Source organism: Cupressus sempervirens, chromosome 2 (assembly GCF_028749045.1).
Source record: "Cupressus sempervirens isolate cs-2001-9-10 chromosome 2, ASM2874904v1, whole genome shotgun sequence".
NCBI classification, from domain to species: Eukaryota; Viridiplantae; Streptophyta; class Pinopsida; order Cupressales; family Cupressaceae; genus Cupressus; species Cupressus sempervirens.
In genome coordinates this window covers 578,169,450-578,185,824 of record NC_143119.1, presented here as the reverse complement: position 1 = coordinate 578,185,824, position 16,375 = coordinate 578,169,450, and the positions used below count along the sequence as shown (strand labels likewise).

The 16,375-nt window shown below is 34.3% G+C and overlaps 1 protein-coding gene across 1 annotated transcript; it reads right to left on the bottom strand.

The window, feature by feature from the left end:
• Positions 1-236: 236 nt before the first annotated feature.
• NUDX25 (nudix hydrolase homolog 25) lies at positions 237-14,608 on the bottom strand. The gene is made up of 6 exons (XM_089814563.1): positions 14,292-14,608; positions 12,441-12,491; positions 10,930-11,022; positions 10,138-10,232; positions 694-808; positions 237-594 (listed from the first exon to the last, which is right to left on the bottom strand). The coding sequence occupies exons 1-6, from the start codon at positions 14,358-14,360 to the stop codon at positions 526-528; spliced, it is 492 nt and encodes a 163-aa protein (XP_089670689.1). The 5' UTR covers positions 14,361-14,608; the 3' UTR covers positions 237-525.
• Between the last annotated feature and the right edge of the window lie 1,767 nt (positions 14,609-16,375).

Sequence of the window (16,375 nt, the reverse complement as noted above, 5' to 3'; positions counted from 1 at the left end):
ATTGAAAAACTAAATAATGGGACTGACCAAAACCACGAGCTTGAATGAAATCCATAAAATCATTGTAATATAGTTACACAGCCTGAACTGAAAGATTATGTACAAAGGATGCTTAAGAATGATCCCCGTCTCTGATACCAACAAATGTGATTAACAAATATCTAGGACAAATGGTAACAATTTCTAAGGAAAAAAGACAATTATTTGAGAGCATGAGTCTTGTTCAGATCCCAGTAAATAAATAAAGATGAAGAAATTTGTCTGAGATATTATAAACATTTCCTGATATCATATCTAGCATTCAGAAATTAAGAAATTCCCCTTTCCAGAAGGAAAAGATTGATAAAATGCTTTTAGAAGAGAGAAACAACTTTGAAACTGATATGCTCATTTGTCAAAATGACAAAATCCCATTTGCAATAAGAACATTATCATGTGCGTGTCAAATCTTTATACACAAGGATGGAAGTGGCATAGGAAGGAAGGTAGATTACACAATTCCTATATTTTACATAGTGCAGCTGATTATGAATTTATATATGGAGCAAATGTCTTAAAAACTTGCTCATAAATTGGTCTCTTGTTATCTACAGCCTGATCCAAAACACAAAGGAGAAATATTAGTACTCTTCAGATTAAGCCAATTTGAGATCAACTACAAGCCATTCCTCAATTAAACTCTAGATGTCTCACATGTTCAATAACTTGCTTGGGTTGCATCCATTTCCATTCAGAAAATTCAGCCGCTTCTGTCCCATCACCTGCTAGATTGATCTCATTTTCATCGCCAACAAATTTCAGGAGGAACCTGCAGAATGCTCTCTAGAGGAATCAGAAGTTATTTAAAATAACTTAAAGCATAACAAATTCAAGAAACTATGGGTTATAAAGGATGTTTGCTATGAATCATGTGATTTTGCAAACCTTCAGTGCTAGCTTCAACAATTGAGACTTGCAAATCAGCTTATCTCTTGTAAGACATCTACATTTAGAAGTAAACATCCCTAGCACTAGACCATGTGAGTATCAAAGACTACAGAAATTTCTGAACATTTGAGTCCAAAACTTCCAACCATATCATCCAATGAAAATTATCCAAAACTTAAAACTCCTCCAAGAGATGCAGTTTGTATCTAACATAAGCCCCAGATCATAAGCAGATAATGTATGTTTGTACCTAGGATTCTATCCAAGTAGTAAAGATCAAGATCTTTCAGTTATTTAAAGGATCTAATACAAATAGTAGAACCTGCTTTCTAGTCAGAGAGATGGAGTTCCAAAAAAAAAGAGAAAATGTAGAAGCATAGTTCTACTTCTCTACGTTTAATCCCTGGCACAGACTGTAGCAATCAATATTGTGCAAGCTCATATATTATCCATGTCAAATGAAAAGCCAACAATTAATAAATTGCTACTTCTCACCAAATTTTTCAGTACTAAAGGGCTTTGATCTGAAATTAACTTCAATAAACATCTTTACTCAAAAACCACAATAACAACTAACACTGATTGACATTTAATGTAGCTGTAGATACAAATCTTACAGATGAAAGACTTCTTTCAGTAATTGATTTGCTAACTACAACATTTGCAGGGTGTGTGAATTGTTTACAAGAGTGCAGCAATTTAGAGGCTTTGCCTTGTGGTAGTTTATTGTTAAGTATAGCGGCCATCACACGAATTTAACTTGTTCATAGCCCTAACATGAGGTATTACAGAAATTTTATGAACGAATTGGGACCATATCAACTTAGCAGATGTAGAATTTTCACAGAGGTCATTTCATAAAAGCACTGAGAAAAACAGTAGCTGAGCACTTGCTACCTTTGCGAGCATCCTGAACAAATAATGAGTTAGATGGACTACGAAGCATGCTCTGGCATCTAGATACTAAATACATCAAAGAAACCATGATTTTTAATTGCCTTATTTAAATCCTTCGCCCCATTGGAAGTTCTCATAAAATTAGTTACCAATATGATCAATAGAATAATCTCAATTTCGATCTTAATATTATATCTACTCGAATATAGTATATACAGTACCCGAAAGAATAAGTTGAAGTAAACTTTGTTATTGGGCATTTACAATTATGGCAAGCATAGACGATGCTGACTAGGGATACAAAAATGGACCAAGAGATGCCATCTTTTTTACATAAATTGTAGTTGCTTATACAATGATGATGAAACATTTCAAACAGAATTCTTGAATTTGGGTCCAATATAACTTTACATGAGCTATCGACTTACAAGAAAATCACCTCCCAACTGCAACACCTTAGACAAGCTCACCTAAAATATAAACACAATCACCTAGGCACATGCCTAGGTGTAATCTAGGAATGGAAGGGGAAAACTAAATTGGAAATAGGTCAAGACACCATATTAGCCATCCAAAGACAAAGTAAACTTTAGCATTTCAAGGAATGCAGCCATGAATGGAAGTCCTGTATAATTTAAATAACAAGCCTCTAGCTAACATATTAATGAAATCTCAATCATTCAACTAATAATATGCTCTTATCACTAAAGTTTTTGGTTTTTGCATTTATTGACAAAGTGAACCCTTGTACTACATCTAAAACCAGTTACTACTCTACTGAATCAAGCTGTGAAATGTTTTGTTGAGGGCAGAAGGACAACACTAAGAAAATCACATTTTAAGGTAAAACCATGAAAATAGTCTCTTCCACTCATTAGGACTCATAAATTTTCAACTAAGGTGTAGTATTGTGTCGTCAAAGAAAGTAAAAGTAACCTATAAAATCTGCTCAATTTGATATTCTTGAACTCATACTAGATTGGGTGGAGCGTCAAGTAGATGATGATTTTGTTAGCCCAAAAAAAGTAAGACTAATCAATGTAGTTTATCATTTTTTTAACAAATATCGTGTGAGTTCTAGTAAGATGTAAAAGGCCTAAACAATTGTACATGAACTTATGGATAACAAGCCATCCTAGAAACCTTACTTCAAAGATAGATGCAATTTATGTATTTGATTAGATAAATGCTTTTGGCCAGAGCTATGAACAAAAATATGGTTTTGAAAGGACCTCTATTCCTTGAACAACAAAAAAGAGAAAAGCACCACAAGACCAAGACCTACAAAGAAACAACCCTTAAACCAAATAGGTCCATCAAGCAAAAAATAGAAAACTCAAAAGCAAGGGACAAGCAACACAACAATCATAGAGATTTAAATCCAAACCTCTCCAATAGACTTTGAAATGGGATTAAAGCTTGAAACATATGGCCTTTTTCCAAAGAAGGTCCAACCACAACCAAAGGACTCGTAAGCTTAGCATTTGGTTTTTGCTTTTCCTTAATGGGAGGCACCTATCCATTCCCTATCAAACCCACAACAATAACGTTTGAATCCTTTGTTTCTCATTGTAGAGTGATCTTCAATTTCTAACTCACCATCATCATTATGAATCTCTTTCCAATGAGCAAGAGAAGGAATGATCTTTTTGTCATGTCCCCTTTATAACTCGTTCAAGGGACAAAAGTGCCTATTTCTAAACTCTTGTGTTTACCCTAATTCCATTTTATTTGTAAATTTTTTCCCTTCAAATCCTAAAAGCATCTAAGTCCCTCAAGGTTCTTGAGTGCAAATGCATAGGAAAGTTCCCAAGTCTATGGAAGCAGTTGGAGTGTTGTGGAGTTACACTACCTAACATGTCTCTCTTCTCAAGTCTAATTCTCTCGCTATCTCTTCTGAGATGCTAAACTTCCTCATACTACCACATGTCCCACTTATTCCCCTCTTTCACTCGTCACCTTAGCAATCTTTGGACTCCCGCATACTACCATCCCCTGCAGCCAAACCTCAATCTTGCTCACACCTCAATCTGACATCAAACTCCTATTCAACATACCTCTCCTTCAAACTCCATTTTGTGATGAGAGGCATGGACCATGAACCATGAACCACGAGCCAACCCTAACCTTCAAACATTAGCATCCCCACCATTTTTTGTTATCCCTCTTGACCTACCACTAAGCATAGTGTCATTAGTGCTGAAAATGATGATTTAGCTATTAGAAAGTAAAGTCCACCAAGATAATTGAGAGGGAGGGGGTGGGGTGAATTAGTTATCAAATTAGAACTTTTATTAACCTTATTAAATCTCAAACATGTGATCAATAACAACCACTATAAGAAGATTCACACACGCTAACACTACATATGTTAACTAGGGAAACCCTTGATCACAGGGAAAACCCCGGTGGGGATGTTACCCACAAGACAATGTACTAATATATAAGTTCCTTGTAAGATGATGGACTCTATTAGGAGCCAATGAAACACATTCAGTTCATATTAGTCCCTGTTAGGAGACTTTGAATCCTTGTGAGGAGATTCCAACCCTGTTAGGAGCTGTGCCAACCTTGTTAGGAGTTGTAGAAGGTAGGACCCACCCAAACAACTTCAGGGGCAAGACCACCAAACTCAATTTCCAACTGGCCTTTGTATTATTCCTTTAAGAATAATAGAAAATACAACTGATCTCAGCCACTCAAACTCTTTCTATATCCTCTTATTGTGCCTTTTCTGCACCAAACACTTCTCAAATCTCAATACCAGATTTGCAAACTCGCATCACAATAATCCCTTTGATCACTTAGTCGCATTTACTGATCTTCTTTACTTATTGTATACACTTGCACACTTTCATACAGTTCACACTACATCACAAGGAAAATAACTTTCCTTTATACCACGTCTTCAAAATAATTCATTGAGTCGGCCTTGAGGCTTTTCTGATTACAATTACAATAGGACCTCATTAGGATAATATGCTACATTACATCTTTTCATAATTACATAATACTATTGACTCGCATTATTTACAACTTCTCACATGTGCGACTTTAGACTTAACACACTCACTGACGTCATTAGGATATCTTCTATCTCTGTCTAACTGCACTCATCCAAATTCTATCTCTCTTAGGAGATATAATCCAAACATTAGAAACCACTTCTTAGGAACTTTGTCTATAAACTGTCTTCTATTAATCTTGAATAACTGCTACCAGTCTTCAACTTTATGCATGCACTCTTAGCCACGTCATTAGGACACTTTGTAGAACTGTAATGTTCCCATCAATGTGAAGGTGTATGGAAATGGTTTGTACACAATGTGCCAAGTTTGGGTACGGTGGAAAAAGACCATTGTATAGAGTAGGGAGCATATGGAAAGGAAGAAAGAGAGTACAATAAAGTTGGAGGGAGGCGTGTGATGTAAGCAATATGGTGTAATTGGAAGTGAGTTTCTATACAGTGAAACAAAGGATGGTTTTCCATACGGAGAGATGGTGACTAGGGCATACTGAATAATGAGTATGGAGGGAGATATTACGTTGGATGGAGGGAGGAGTACGGAGAGAGATAGTACGGTGGATGGAGGAAGGAGTATGGAGGGAGGTAGTACGGTGGATGGAGGATGGTCGTACAAGGAAGGAAGTGTATGGCTATATAGGGAAGGGATTCGATGACCATACAAAGAAGGTAATGGATGGCCGATGGCGGACGGAAGATGGCAGGATGACAAATGAAAGGTTGGCGGATGATAGATGATGGATGGAAGATGGCAGGATGGCAGATGACAGATGGAAGATGGTGAATGGCGGACTAAGGTGGGCATACTAATGATGGCGTACTAAGGTTGGTATAGTGGGAGGTTGAAGATGCATCAAGGGTGTTGCACAAAGATTGGAAAGAGAATACAAACTGATGCAAATAATATTAGAACACCAAATCCATCAAATAAATGCCAAGCATGAATAAATATTGAATACTGATATCCTCCAATTAATACTTGTAGACAAAGATGGTGCTCTGATTTGCCAGATCTGAGCAAAGTATTACAGTCAACGGAATAGGGTGAGGGTTGAATCCCATTGAAACCGGAATAGCCAAGTAGGGAAGATCTCTCACTTCGAAAATGGCGAACAACAGAGAACTCCAACTGGAATTCGTAGTACAAATAAAATAATCCAAATCACATGCCTAAAACAACCTAGGTGGCCTTATAAAGGGCTTTGGGGAAACTTCCTAAAGGATTACAAAAACGTCGATAGATCGACAAGTTACAACAAAATAAAATAAAGAGTGGACTTCTTTATTAATTAAATAATCCCTTCTGATATTATTTGATTTTTAGGACCATTTAATTAACCTAATTAAAAAATTTATTAAAAATTGGGGACATTACAAGAACATGTCCCTAACTACACTTGACCTCATCATGAATACTCGATACGATCTCAATCTCTGTTTGCTACTCTGCCAATCTGCATAGTATGTTGACATCAATGACATAGTCATGAATGCAACACACAGTCATGCTATCAATCTCTCCAATGCTCTAGCAATGCTAGGATACTCCCCCATAGGAATATCATCAACATTCATGCTAACAGTGGCTCCCTATGGTATTCCACTTAGCTAACATTAACGTTTGTCCCAATCCACTTGAAGACAAACCACATGGACTTTCAAGAAGACACACCACGAGGAAGCCAACAGCTACCATTAATGTAGTAGTTAGGGTTTCAAACCCAAAGTGGCCCTTTTCGTACTTGCTAAGGACAATTGTAGATCATAGGGGGTCTCCTCTACACCTTCCAAGTTTGTTTCTACACAAGAGACATGATTTCCAGCTTGATGCAAAAGAAACAATACTCAACACATGGGGATTCATTCTAACATACCAAGCCAAAGATAGAGACCACTGTGCAATTCTTGACAATCTTCTTGGGTTCTTAACATTGCAAAGATGGGATCAAATGTATCAAAGGGTTATCTTTGATGAAATCAACACAAAACATAACCAAAAATCACCATGAGCACTTGGTGTTCAAGCATCTAGATCTTGGGACAAATACCCACAAATATCTGGAGATTAAGGGACAAAACTCTGTAGATCTTACATTGAAAGACAAAAACCATTCAATTAAAGGAGCAGTCTCATGTAGAGATCGTGTTTGAGATTAATGCTGGCCAAAATTGAACATATTGAGTCAACACAACACTTAATAGCTGTTGCTGATGCAAGCAATTTGTGTTTGCATTCACCATAGTTGCTGTAGAAAAATACTGAAATATTCTACAATTCATTTAATATAATAGATGAAATTTATCTAGTTTCTTAGTAAGTATTATATTCGCAATTGCTTTTTGTGTGTCCAGTCTTGGTTTATTATTACTGCAATTGCCATGTGTTATCTATATTGTTGTGGTAGCAAAATTCTTTAAAGCATATTTAACCAATTTAAATCAAATTAGGGGAATGGAATTTTCTGCATATGTTATTTATGTGAGTGTAATGAAAAATAATTGATTTTGTGAGACCTATTGGTAGATAACAAGTCTGAAGCATAATTATGAGTCATTAGAGCATGCTGTGTAAACATATGATATAATCCTAGCGTTTATAAAGGTTTTGATGAAATATGAGTCTAAAATTTAAATAGCCCAAAATATTGCACAAGATTTTACCAGGGACAACACAATTTCTTGTTTGAATATGGTGCTTCTTCTTCATATCATGGTAGAAACTGGAGAACTGCTTGGCTTTATTGAAATGAAGACAAACAGAACTCATAATGGATTCTTTGCTCCCAAACACCGAGTTTAGAAAACAATGTTATAGCATTTGGCAACACCTTATCAAAATCAACTCTTCACAAGCCCTGGAAAAAACATAATCATTTCATAGATTTTGTGGCCATCTATGGATAAAAACTAACCAAAAGAATTGACAATACCTCTTATGATCTCTTCATGCTAGTATTCCAAAGGATGCCTAGATAGCCTAATCCAAACAAAGATCTTGTTAAATCTTTCTTTAGAGTGTCAAATCTAACACACCATTTTTTTAAAAGGCCAAATTTCTCAAGGAACCAAGAAACTCCTAGAAGGCTAGAAGGATACCAAAACTATCCTGGAGAGTTTGACAAGAGAAAAAGAAAAAACTATTGGTCATAGAAGCCACCTGAACAGTCACTTGCAGTTGGCATTATTTTAGGGCCTAACATCAGACAACATCAATATTCAAACAAAAGCCCAAGAATCTCTGCCCACAACATCATGAACTATCAGAATATTGCATGACCTGTCCAAGACCTAAGAAGCTTCACCAAGCCCATAAAACCATGATTGGTTGAATCAAAAGAACTACCCTCCAATGTCACAACAAAAGAAACCCTAACCTGCAGAATGTCAATAGATCTAGTAGCATTCACCTCAATGACCAAAACGTGGGAAGAGTTTATTTGCACATTACATCAAAAGCCTACGAGGTCGAGACCTAGAGGGGGCTCGAGGGACTTTAAGGACCTTAAGTACCAAAGATCAGCATTGCCAAGAAGAGGTACCGCCACAACCTTTGTAGGGCTCTCAAACATACCAAACTCCTCCCCAAATTTCATTAAGCAATTACATTAGTTGTAACTAAACGAAGCTCCTTATGAGGGTTGACCAAAGCAACAAGAAGGGTAACCACAAGGGAGAGAAGAAAGCCCCTATGTAACCCTCAAGTAGGATGACTATTCAAATCTCTTGCAAAAATTCTCCACATACTCATTCGTGTCGATGACAATAGAGGCAATATGTGAACCCTTCAAACGAGCCTCATGCAGAAAATCTAGCAGCAACTCAACCTCAACATTCCAATAGCATCCCTTTCATCTTCCTCTAGATCATCCTTAACCTCATCTCCATCAAAAGATTTGAAATTTCTTGATTTTGATTACTTTTATAGATTGAGGTTTCCGTAATTCACCGATCAAAAAGATTGATCACAAGCATGTGTAGTTCGTGACATATATCATGATTCTAATGTGCTGAGGGTTCTTTGAGGATGTGTGCTTATTGTATGTATTTGACAACTAGAGCACAGAGAATATGAAATGTCTCTGCAGAGGTTGCAATGTCTTGATCACAAGAGAAATCTAGAAGCAATCTTATAGGATTTCACCACCTTATGTTCATAATTTAGAAAGAACAAGAAATGTTAGCAAAAACAGAGCAAAAATGAAGACAGATTCTTACACTGTATTTGAATTCGGTGCAAACTGGACATAGATTTTTATACTATCTAACTGGTCGATGCAAGAGCATCTTAGGTCAATCAATGGCAATCCTGCAGAAAACAAAAACAGGGGCAATCGTTTTGGCCGTGAAAGCAACATGCAAAAGTGACCTTGGATAAAAGGAGGAGAAAACACATACCGAAGGATTGGAGCAATTTTGGCTTAGGATTCGGTCTGTGTGTTGGGTGCAGAGACAAGTACATGCTATAGGCACAGATAAGAAGATTGAAAAATAAATGTGGATGAAGGGCATTTGAATGTGCAAAGAATTGCACATTGGTAACAGCTTGTGTAATAGGTGAGATTGCTTTGGTTTCCTCCATTATTGATAAAAGATGACAGGAGCTAGAAGATGTTTACCTTAGGTGATGAACTTACCTGATTTCCCGACAGTAGTCAAAACACGATCAATGAAATTAGTAGGAGATGGACAATCATAATGGAAGATGTAGAACCATGGGAGAGTTAATACTCGCTGCACATTGATGAAGTTTTAGTTTTGGGGGCTCAAAATGGGCAAGAGCGGGAGTTTCGAAAATTCTTTATAGGCATACTCACAGCCGAGCCTTAGCATTGAAAGAAGATAACACCTAAGAGTCAAGTAATGTACATAGTACTATGTGTGTTAGCAAAGGTGCTCATTGTATACAAGGGCAACGTTCTTTCTAATCTATAACCATTCTTTTGCATTAATGAAACATATGTTTCTATATCCAGTGCGCTTATGTCTAATACTCTGTGTGAGTGGGATTTGAGCTTCATGATCTTGTCATGTCTTCAATGTGATACCTTGATTTTGACTGCATCAATGGCAAATCCAGTCAGTAGTGTTTTACTGGAGACATCTTAAACTGTAATATTTTTTAACAAATTGCAAGTCCTTCTACAGTTTGCTTCTTCTGTATTACAAATTTATTTGTGGAGGGAATTGATGACATAAACTTTTAAGATTAATTCTGGTGCACTGATTGACATGCTTGAATTGGGTGGAGTTGTAATTTCAGCTAAAATGCATTGATTTTAAAATCTCACCATTTCTGTGCTTGACCTTTCCATTCACGTCCCCACAACCGACTGAGCTTTTCTTTCACATGAGGAGCAAAGTCGTAGGTTAGCCATTGTGGTACCTGCCAACAAACATTAGTACTTAAGAAGTCTTAAAATGTCAACTGCTTGATTAACAGACCCACAAATTGCATGTTACAGTTCATCTAAGCATTTATTTCTCATATCTTGGCTGTCTTCACAAATATTTTGGGAGAATAAGAAAGAAATTAGCGTTTTACAGTTTTAATGTGCCAGAGTTTTATATTGGCATAAAGTTATGAACCCAATTCATCGATCCAGTTCTGTAAACATAATATTGTTCCCAATCTAAAAACCCAGACTTACAATAGCCAGGTTAGAAGGTTCCAAAAAATTAAAAAGCATTGTGTCAAATCACTTGACTGTTTGCTCAAGACCAACCAGATAACTTGGTTAAGAGAGGAAGTCTGCTGTCTCATACATGGTATCAAGTACTCAAGAAGACATGATCCAAAAACAAAGAGTCTTGCAACAAAATTCACATGTAACTTCCTTGATTCTACATGTATGCTTACCTCCACTTAATATCATAATAAGCATTTTGGTTACATTGTTTACTCCTACAGAACACTGTTATATTGGACAAGAAGTTTGTTATAGTCAGGCTTTAGTGGTTATAAAGTACAATACATTTTTATTGTTAAAATTGTAATATCGTAGCAAGCCCTCGAAAGATTTGAGTTAAAAAGGGAATTGTAGTTGAACCCAGAGCAAATAACATTTTTAACAAAAAATTACCTCTGCAACAATTTCTGCAGATTTAATCCCAGTTTCTTCTTGTAATTCTCTGATGGCAGCAGCTCCTGGCTCTTCACCTTCTTCAACTCCACCCTGGACCAAATATTTCCACTCAGCATGTTATTAAAACATTGCAACCTAGCCTCTCATAAAAGTAACACATGCATAAATATTCTAGCCAGGACAATTCCTACAGACTTCTATGTCGACCTTAATTCAATCATTTTAATCAGAAGTCATTTCTTACAACATGTATTGCCATTTAAGGCAGGGTATACTTTAAGGAACCCCTCCTTTGGGAAAGGTGTAAAAACTTGGCAAAAGGTGTAAAACACCTATCAAAAAAATTAATTATTTTGGCAAAAAATATCAATTTACAAAGAAAAAATAATAATTTCCATTGGCAAATTATTCAGTCTCTTGAACAATGTGTAAAATTAATAATATACAATAAAATAAAATAAAATTATAAAATAAGTAAATTAAGAAATTTATATCATTCCTATCTATTTACTTATCTAGATATGGTCCTGAAACATAAACATTGAATTTTTTTATAAGAGGCCGAAGGCAAGATTAATTATTATCATGTTTTGTGATTATGGAAGTTCATATCAAAATGCCAATCACTAATTAGGGATAGCAAAAAATGAGGCGAAATGGAATTTATATCAGCTGATTCTGGATTGTAAGAGGTGAAACGTGTGCACGACTCCAATGCGAAATGGAAAATTATTGGCAAAATGGGCCGACTGTAGGGAATTAAAATTAAATTCTTTGGGCAAACTACCCATACACATGCAAGTCTAATGGATTGAAGGATGGCAAACATGGCATCGGTTAGAATAACTAGGTTGGCTGTGTGAAAGGCGAATAATTTTACCAAAGAAGTCAAATGTGAATCCATGCTTGGCGATTGAAATGAGTAATGAACCACTAACCTTGATAATGTTAGGCAATTGGGCCACCATATAATGGCTCAAAAATCGCCAAAATCAACATTAAGAAAACCCAATATTCGCTAAATTACGAATATTCACCACTAAAAAACACCCTAATTTAAGGTGAACTATCTTCTGGCAGAATATGGTTAAGTAGAATTCTATAGTTTGCTAGGTGCATCAAGAAGCGTGCAGTGGAATCAAACTACATGAAAAATTCAAAAAGTAAAAACCAATAGCAACAAACAATGAACGAGAAGTTCAGACTTCAGATATTACCTAATTTACCTCAACTAATCTCTCCTGACATGAATAATAAAACTAAAAATAAGGTAAGGGACACAATTCAAAAGGACATTACATAACCAAAGCTTCGTTAATAGGTACTTCAACTAGCTATTACAGCATCAATTTCATTGAATTTAGTATGACAGAAACATTAATGAAAGTTTGAGTGATACAACTAAAGTTACAGAATGAATTTAGTTCAACCCAAATCTCAGATAGACATTTACAGAATTTTTTATCAATATAAATTCCATGCACAAAAATCCATTTAAGAAGAGATACCTGTGGCATCTGCCATGCACCTGGAAGGTTCAATCTTGAAGCAACAAATACCTAAAAGAAGAAATAATTAATGTTATTAGGACTTCGCATATGATACATTCTGCTGAAATTACAGCAGTCAAAAAGTGAAACATAACTAATAAAATACTCAAGACAATCTCAAGATGGAGGAACATAAGATTGATTATAATAGTAAACTACTTTTTAAGGGCATACTATTAGATGCTAACTAAAGTTCTAAATAATTTCTTTAATAGTACCTATTACAACAAAAAGAAGAAATTGATGTTTGGCAACTCTGGAAATGGGCTAATGGACTCAAGAAATGAAACTTTGCATACTCTTCCATACAAATTAATTTTTTAATGGAGTAATAGAGTTTGAAGGGAAAAAAAAACAGTAAAAAATGTTAATATGTTAGCCATAACATCTTCCTGAATTTTTCCTGCATCTGAACCCTAAGTTTACACAATGATTCAGTTTTCTAGGGCAGGGTACTTGGTGTCTCCATGAAATGGTTTGAGTTTTTCAATTGGAAAGTTATGAGCGTGTAGGCAGATAATTACTGAACTTAGTTACTGCCTCAAAAATATTTGATGCAAAATTAATTTAATAGGTTGAACTCCTGTTTGGACCTGAATTTTTTGACACTATCACTAATCTTCAGTGCAATTCCCGCCTGGTTCACTTGTAAGAGTGCCAAGGCTCCATGCAGGCGGATTTTGAGAAATAGATAGATGTAATTTTATTTAATTCAACCCTGCCTAGATTTCCCCTGTTGGAAGGGGCCAATGCCTGAAAGTTTCGCAACATTCTTTTTAGATTATATTATCAAGTGGCAAGTTGCGTGCCATCTTTTCTTTCTTTTTTTAATTAAATGTCAAGGGTAAATTTCCCCGGAAACCTCGGACAAAAAGTTCGAAAGGTTCATGACAATATTTCATTCAAAAAGGCTACCATATTATCTTGGTATTTTTGAAGCAAATTAATCCATGAATTAGAACTGTGGTTATAAAAACATTAATAGAAAGGCTTAAATTTCAGATTTCTGATCAAAAACAATCTTTGAAAGGAATTTAGCGAGACATGGTTAATTGTGAGCCAAATAAATTTGAAGCTGAAAATAAATTATTGAAGCGAAAATTTAATACAGAAAGTTTCTACAACTGATATTTCTCATACGGAGATGTAACCAAGGCCAAATGAATTGGAATAAATTTTAAAACAATATAATTTTAAATCTGAATCAACACTGTTTTGAACAACTTAAAAGGAAGAGTAAAAGTTAGGTAGCTTAACCAAAAAGAAATCAAAATTAAATATAATCAATAAGCGAGTTCTAGTTCTGAAACTGAATTAAATAAAGCACGTACAAAAAATTACAGCTGAAAATAAAAGCTACAAGAGCAGATCATGCTCGATTACATCGTGCTAGACAATTTATGTAAAGAATTTTGTCTAATTAATTTGGAGGATAAATATTAAGCTGGTACTGAGAAGGTAAAGCAACTTTGAATCTGTCAACTGTTTTAAAAATAGTCTTCGACCTAATTTTTTGTCTCTTTAACTTGTCTGAGAAGTAATTTGAATATAAAGTATGGAAGAAACTATAATATCAAAAAAATTCTTATGCAAATAATTTCCTATTCTCCTCTCAAATATTTAAAAAAGTTCTTAACTCCAAGCAACCATTAAAAAAAGATCTCTATAATAACTATCCATTTACGGCAAATTCAGTCACTCCTGAGCCGGGTAAACGCATAAATGCAATGAGGATTTGCAAATACTACTGTAGAAAAGAAAAGAAAATAGATTTAAGTAATTTCTGGACGAACATGAAGAATGCCATACCTCATTTTCAGAATTCAAGACGCAAACTCCAACATTTGGCCTGTATCCTGCGGGAGTCTTTCCTTCCATTTGTTTGACAGGACTTAGATAATCTGAAATTAGCCGGAAAACTAGAGAAAATCACCTTTTGTTCCAATTCCAGGAGTTAAATCTTGGTATGGATGAAATTGAAATTGTTAAAGGAATCTGACTTTGAGTCGGTTTGACTTGCTCAGAGAAGAAGAGATCTTTATGTCAGGAAAATGTGAGGAGTCACTGTCCGTCGGTTGACGTGAAATGATTCGATTGGCATATGTAGGCAGTCTCAGGTTGCAGTTGACTTGTCAGTAATCACGATAATAATATTGTTTTTATTGAAGGGAGTTTGTGTCATTGTTGACGTCATCCGTGTTAGTTTATATCTTTCCGGAATGGTCATTTGCCATGCCTTCCAAACTTCCCTAGAAGGAAATAACGTTATTCTATTTTATTCAAAAGGCTTTTGATGGTTTTAAAAACAAGTTTCCGTTATTGTATGTTTGATTTGGGGTAAATAAAAGTAGCGATAAAGATGAAGATAAATAGATATTTATTATTAGTTCCTCCCGTTGGCACGATACTAATGCATCGGTCAGATGCAAATAAATGCCAACTACCTTTTTCATCCCACCAATGGCAGATAAATATTCTTTTGCCTATATAGAAATTTGTAATGTTGACCTATTTTCTATGATTTTAACATATGAAAAAACCTAATTATCTTTATTGGAATTGGTGGGGAGTAAAAATAGTAAAGGAGAAAATTAATTTTCATTACATATTAATATAGAATTTTCAACACTTTGCAAATACATTAGTTTATAAGAATTTTATGAATGCATTAATTACAACCTTATCTTTTCCTTATCTTTTCCACATTTGCGACAGCTGGATTAACTTTTTAAAAAACAATTATTTTTATCCTCCACCTCACAAATGAATGTCTAATCAATAATAATTATTACTATTTATTTTTATTACCAAATTTTTTAATCAAATATGTCTAATCAATAACAATTATTACTATTTATTTTTATTACCAAGTTTTTTAATCAAATAGAGTTTAGTATTTCAATTTGTAATTTTTTAAAAACTTTGATTTTTTAATAAAAGTACTTGAATTATTGCTATCATTTACTTTTATAAATTTAAAAAAATTAAACAACATTCTTTTTTAATTATATTTTATAATAGTGTTTGTAATATGTATAATTGATAAGTGTTACAATTTAAAAACTATATCATTTATTATTATTATTTTTTATTTAAATAATTTATCATTTAGCTTAAATATATTTAAAGCTTAAATATATATATTTTAATAGTAAATTAATACTTATATTTTACATCAAAAAACATAGTGAAGGAAATAATCACAAAAAAAAATATACTTCAATTCTAAAAGATGTATAAATTATTATTAAGTTCTCCTAAACTATGTGCTAAAATTAAATAGTTATATGTTATTTCTTATTTATTATATTATATTTATTCATTAACATTAATTTATATGTATTACATCTATATATTATTTACAAATGTACATATTAAATTATATAGATATTATTTCATAATTAAAAATTACTTTATTCTATGAAGACATATGAGCCATCTATTAGATGACAAGTGCAATTCTAGGCAAAAATCAATGCATTCACAATCCTAATTTACAACTATTTAACCTTATTCTCACTCACCTACACCTCTACTACACCTCTACAACAGCAGGAACTACGACATATTGCATCTCTTGTTTAATTAGATGGAGAGAGGGGTTAAATTTATATTCTATATGGAATATATAAAGGCTAGTTATGTATAATGAGTTAGAGAGATGTACATGGTGGAATTTAATATTCAACAAAAACAAGATTATAGATGTGTTTGAGTTGGTCGTTAATAAGTTCTAATTAGGTGTCAGTCACATCTAGTTTGTTGTCATATGTATTAGTATAATTATAGGTGTAATGGTTATGACAAGGGAATATGTAACTACTCTAATTGTGCAGTCCAATCATTGCTGACTTTTCCTTTTCTCAACCCTTTCGTCTTCCACTGAATGTTAT

Bases quoted from the DNA above. Each gene is read 5' to 3' on its own strand.
- NUDX25 (XM_089814563.1), bottom strand. From the start codon at position 14,360: ATGGAAGGAAAGACTCCCGCAGGATACAGGCCAAATGTTGGAGTTTGC. The intron at 11,023-12,440 runs GTATCTCTTCTT...TATTTGGTCCAG, and splicing joins GTGCATGGCAGATGCCACAG to GGTGGAGTTGAAGAAGGTGA. The intron at 595-693 runs GTGAGACATCTA...GTTTTGGATCAG, and splicing joins CCAAGCAAGTTATTGAACAT to GCTGTAGATAACAAGAGACC.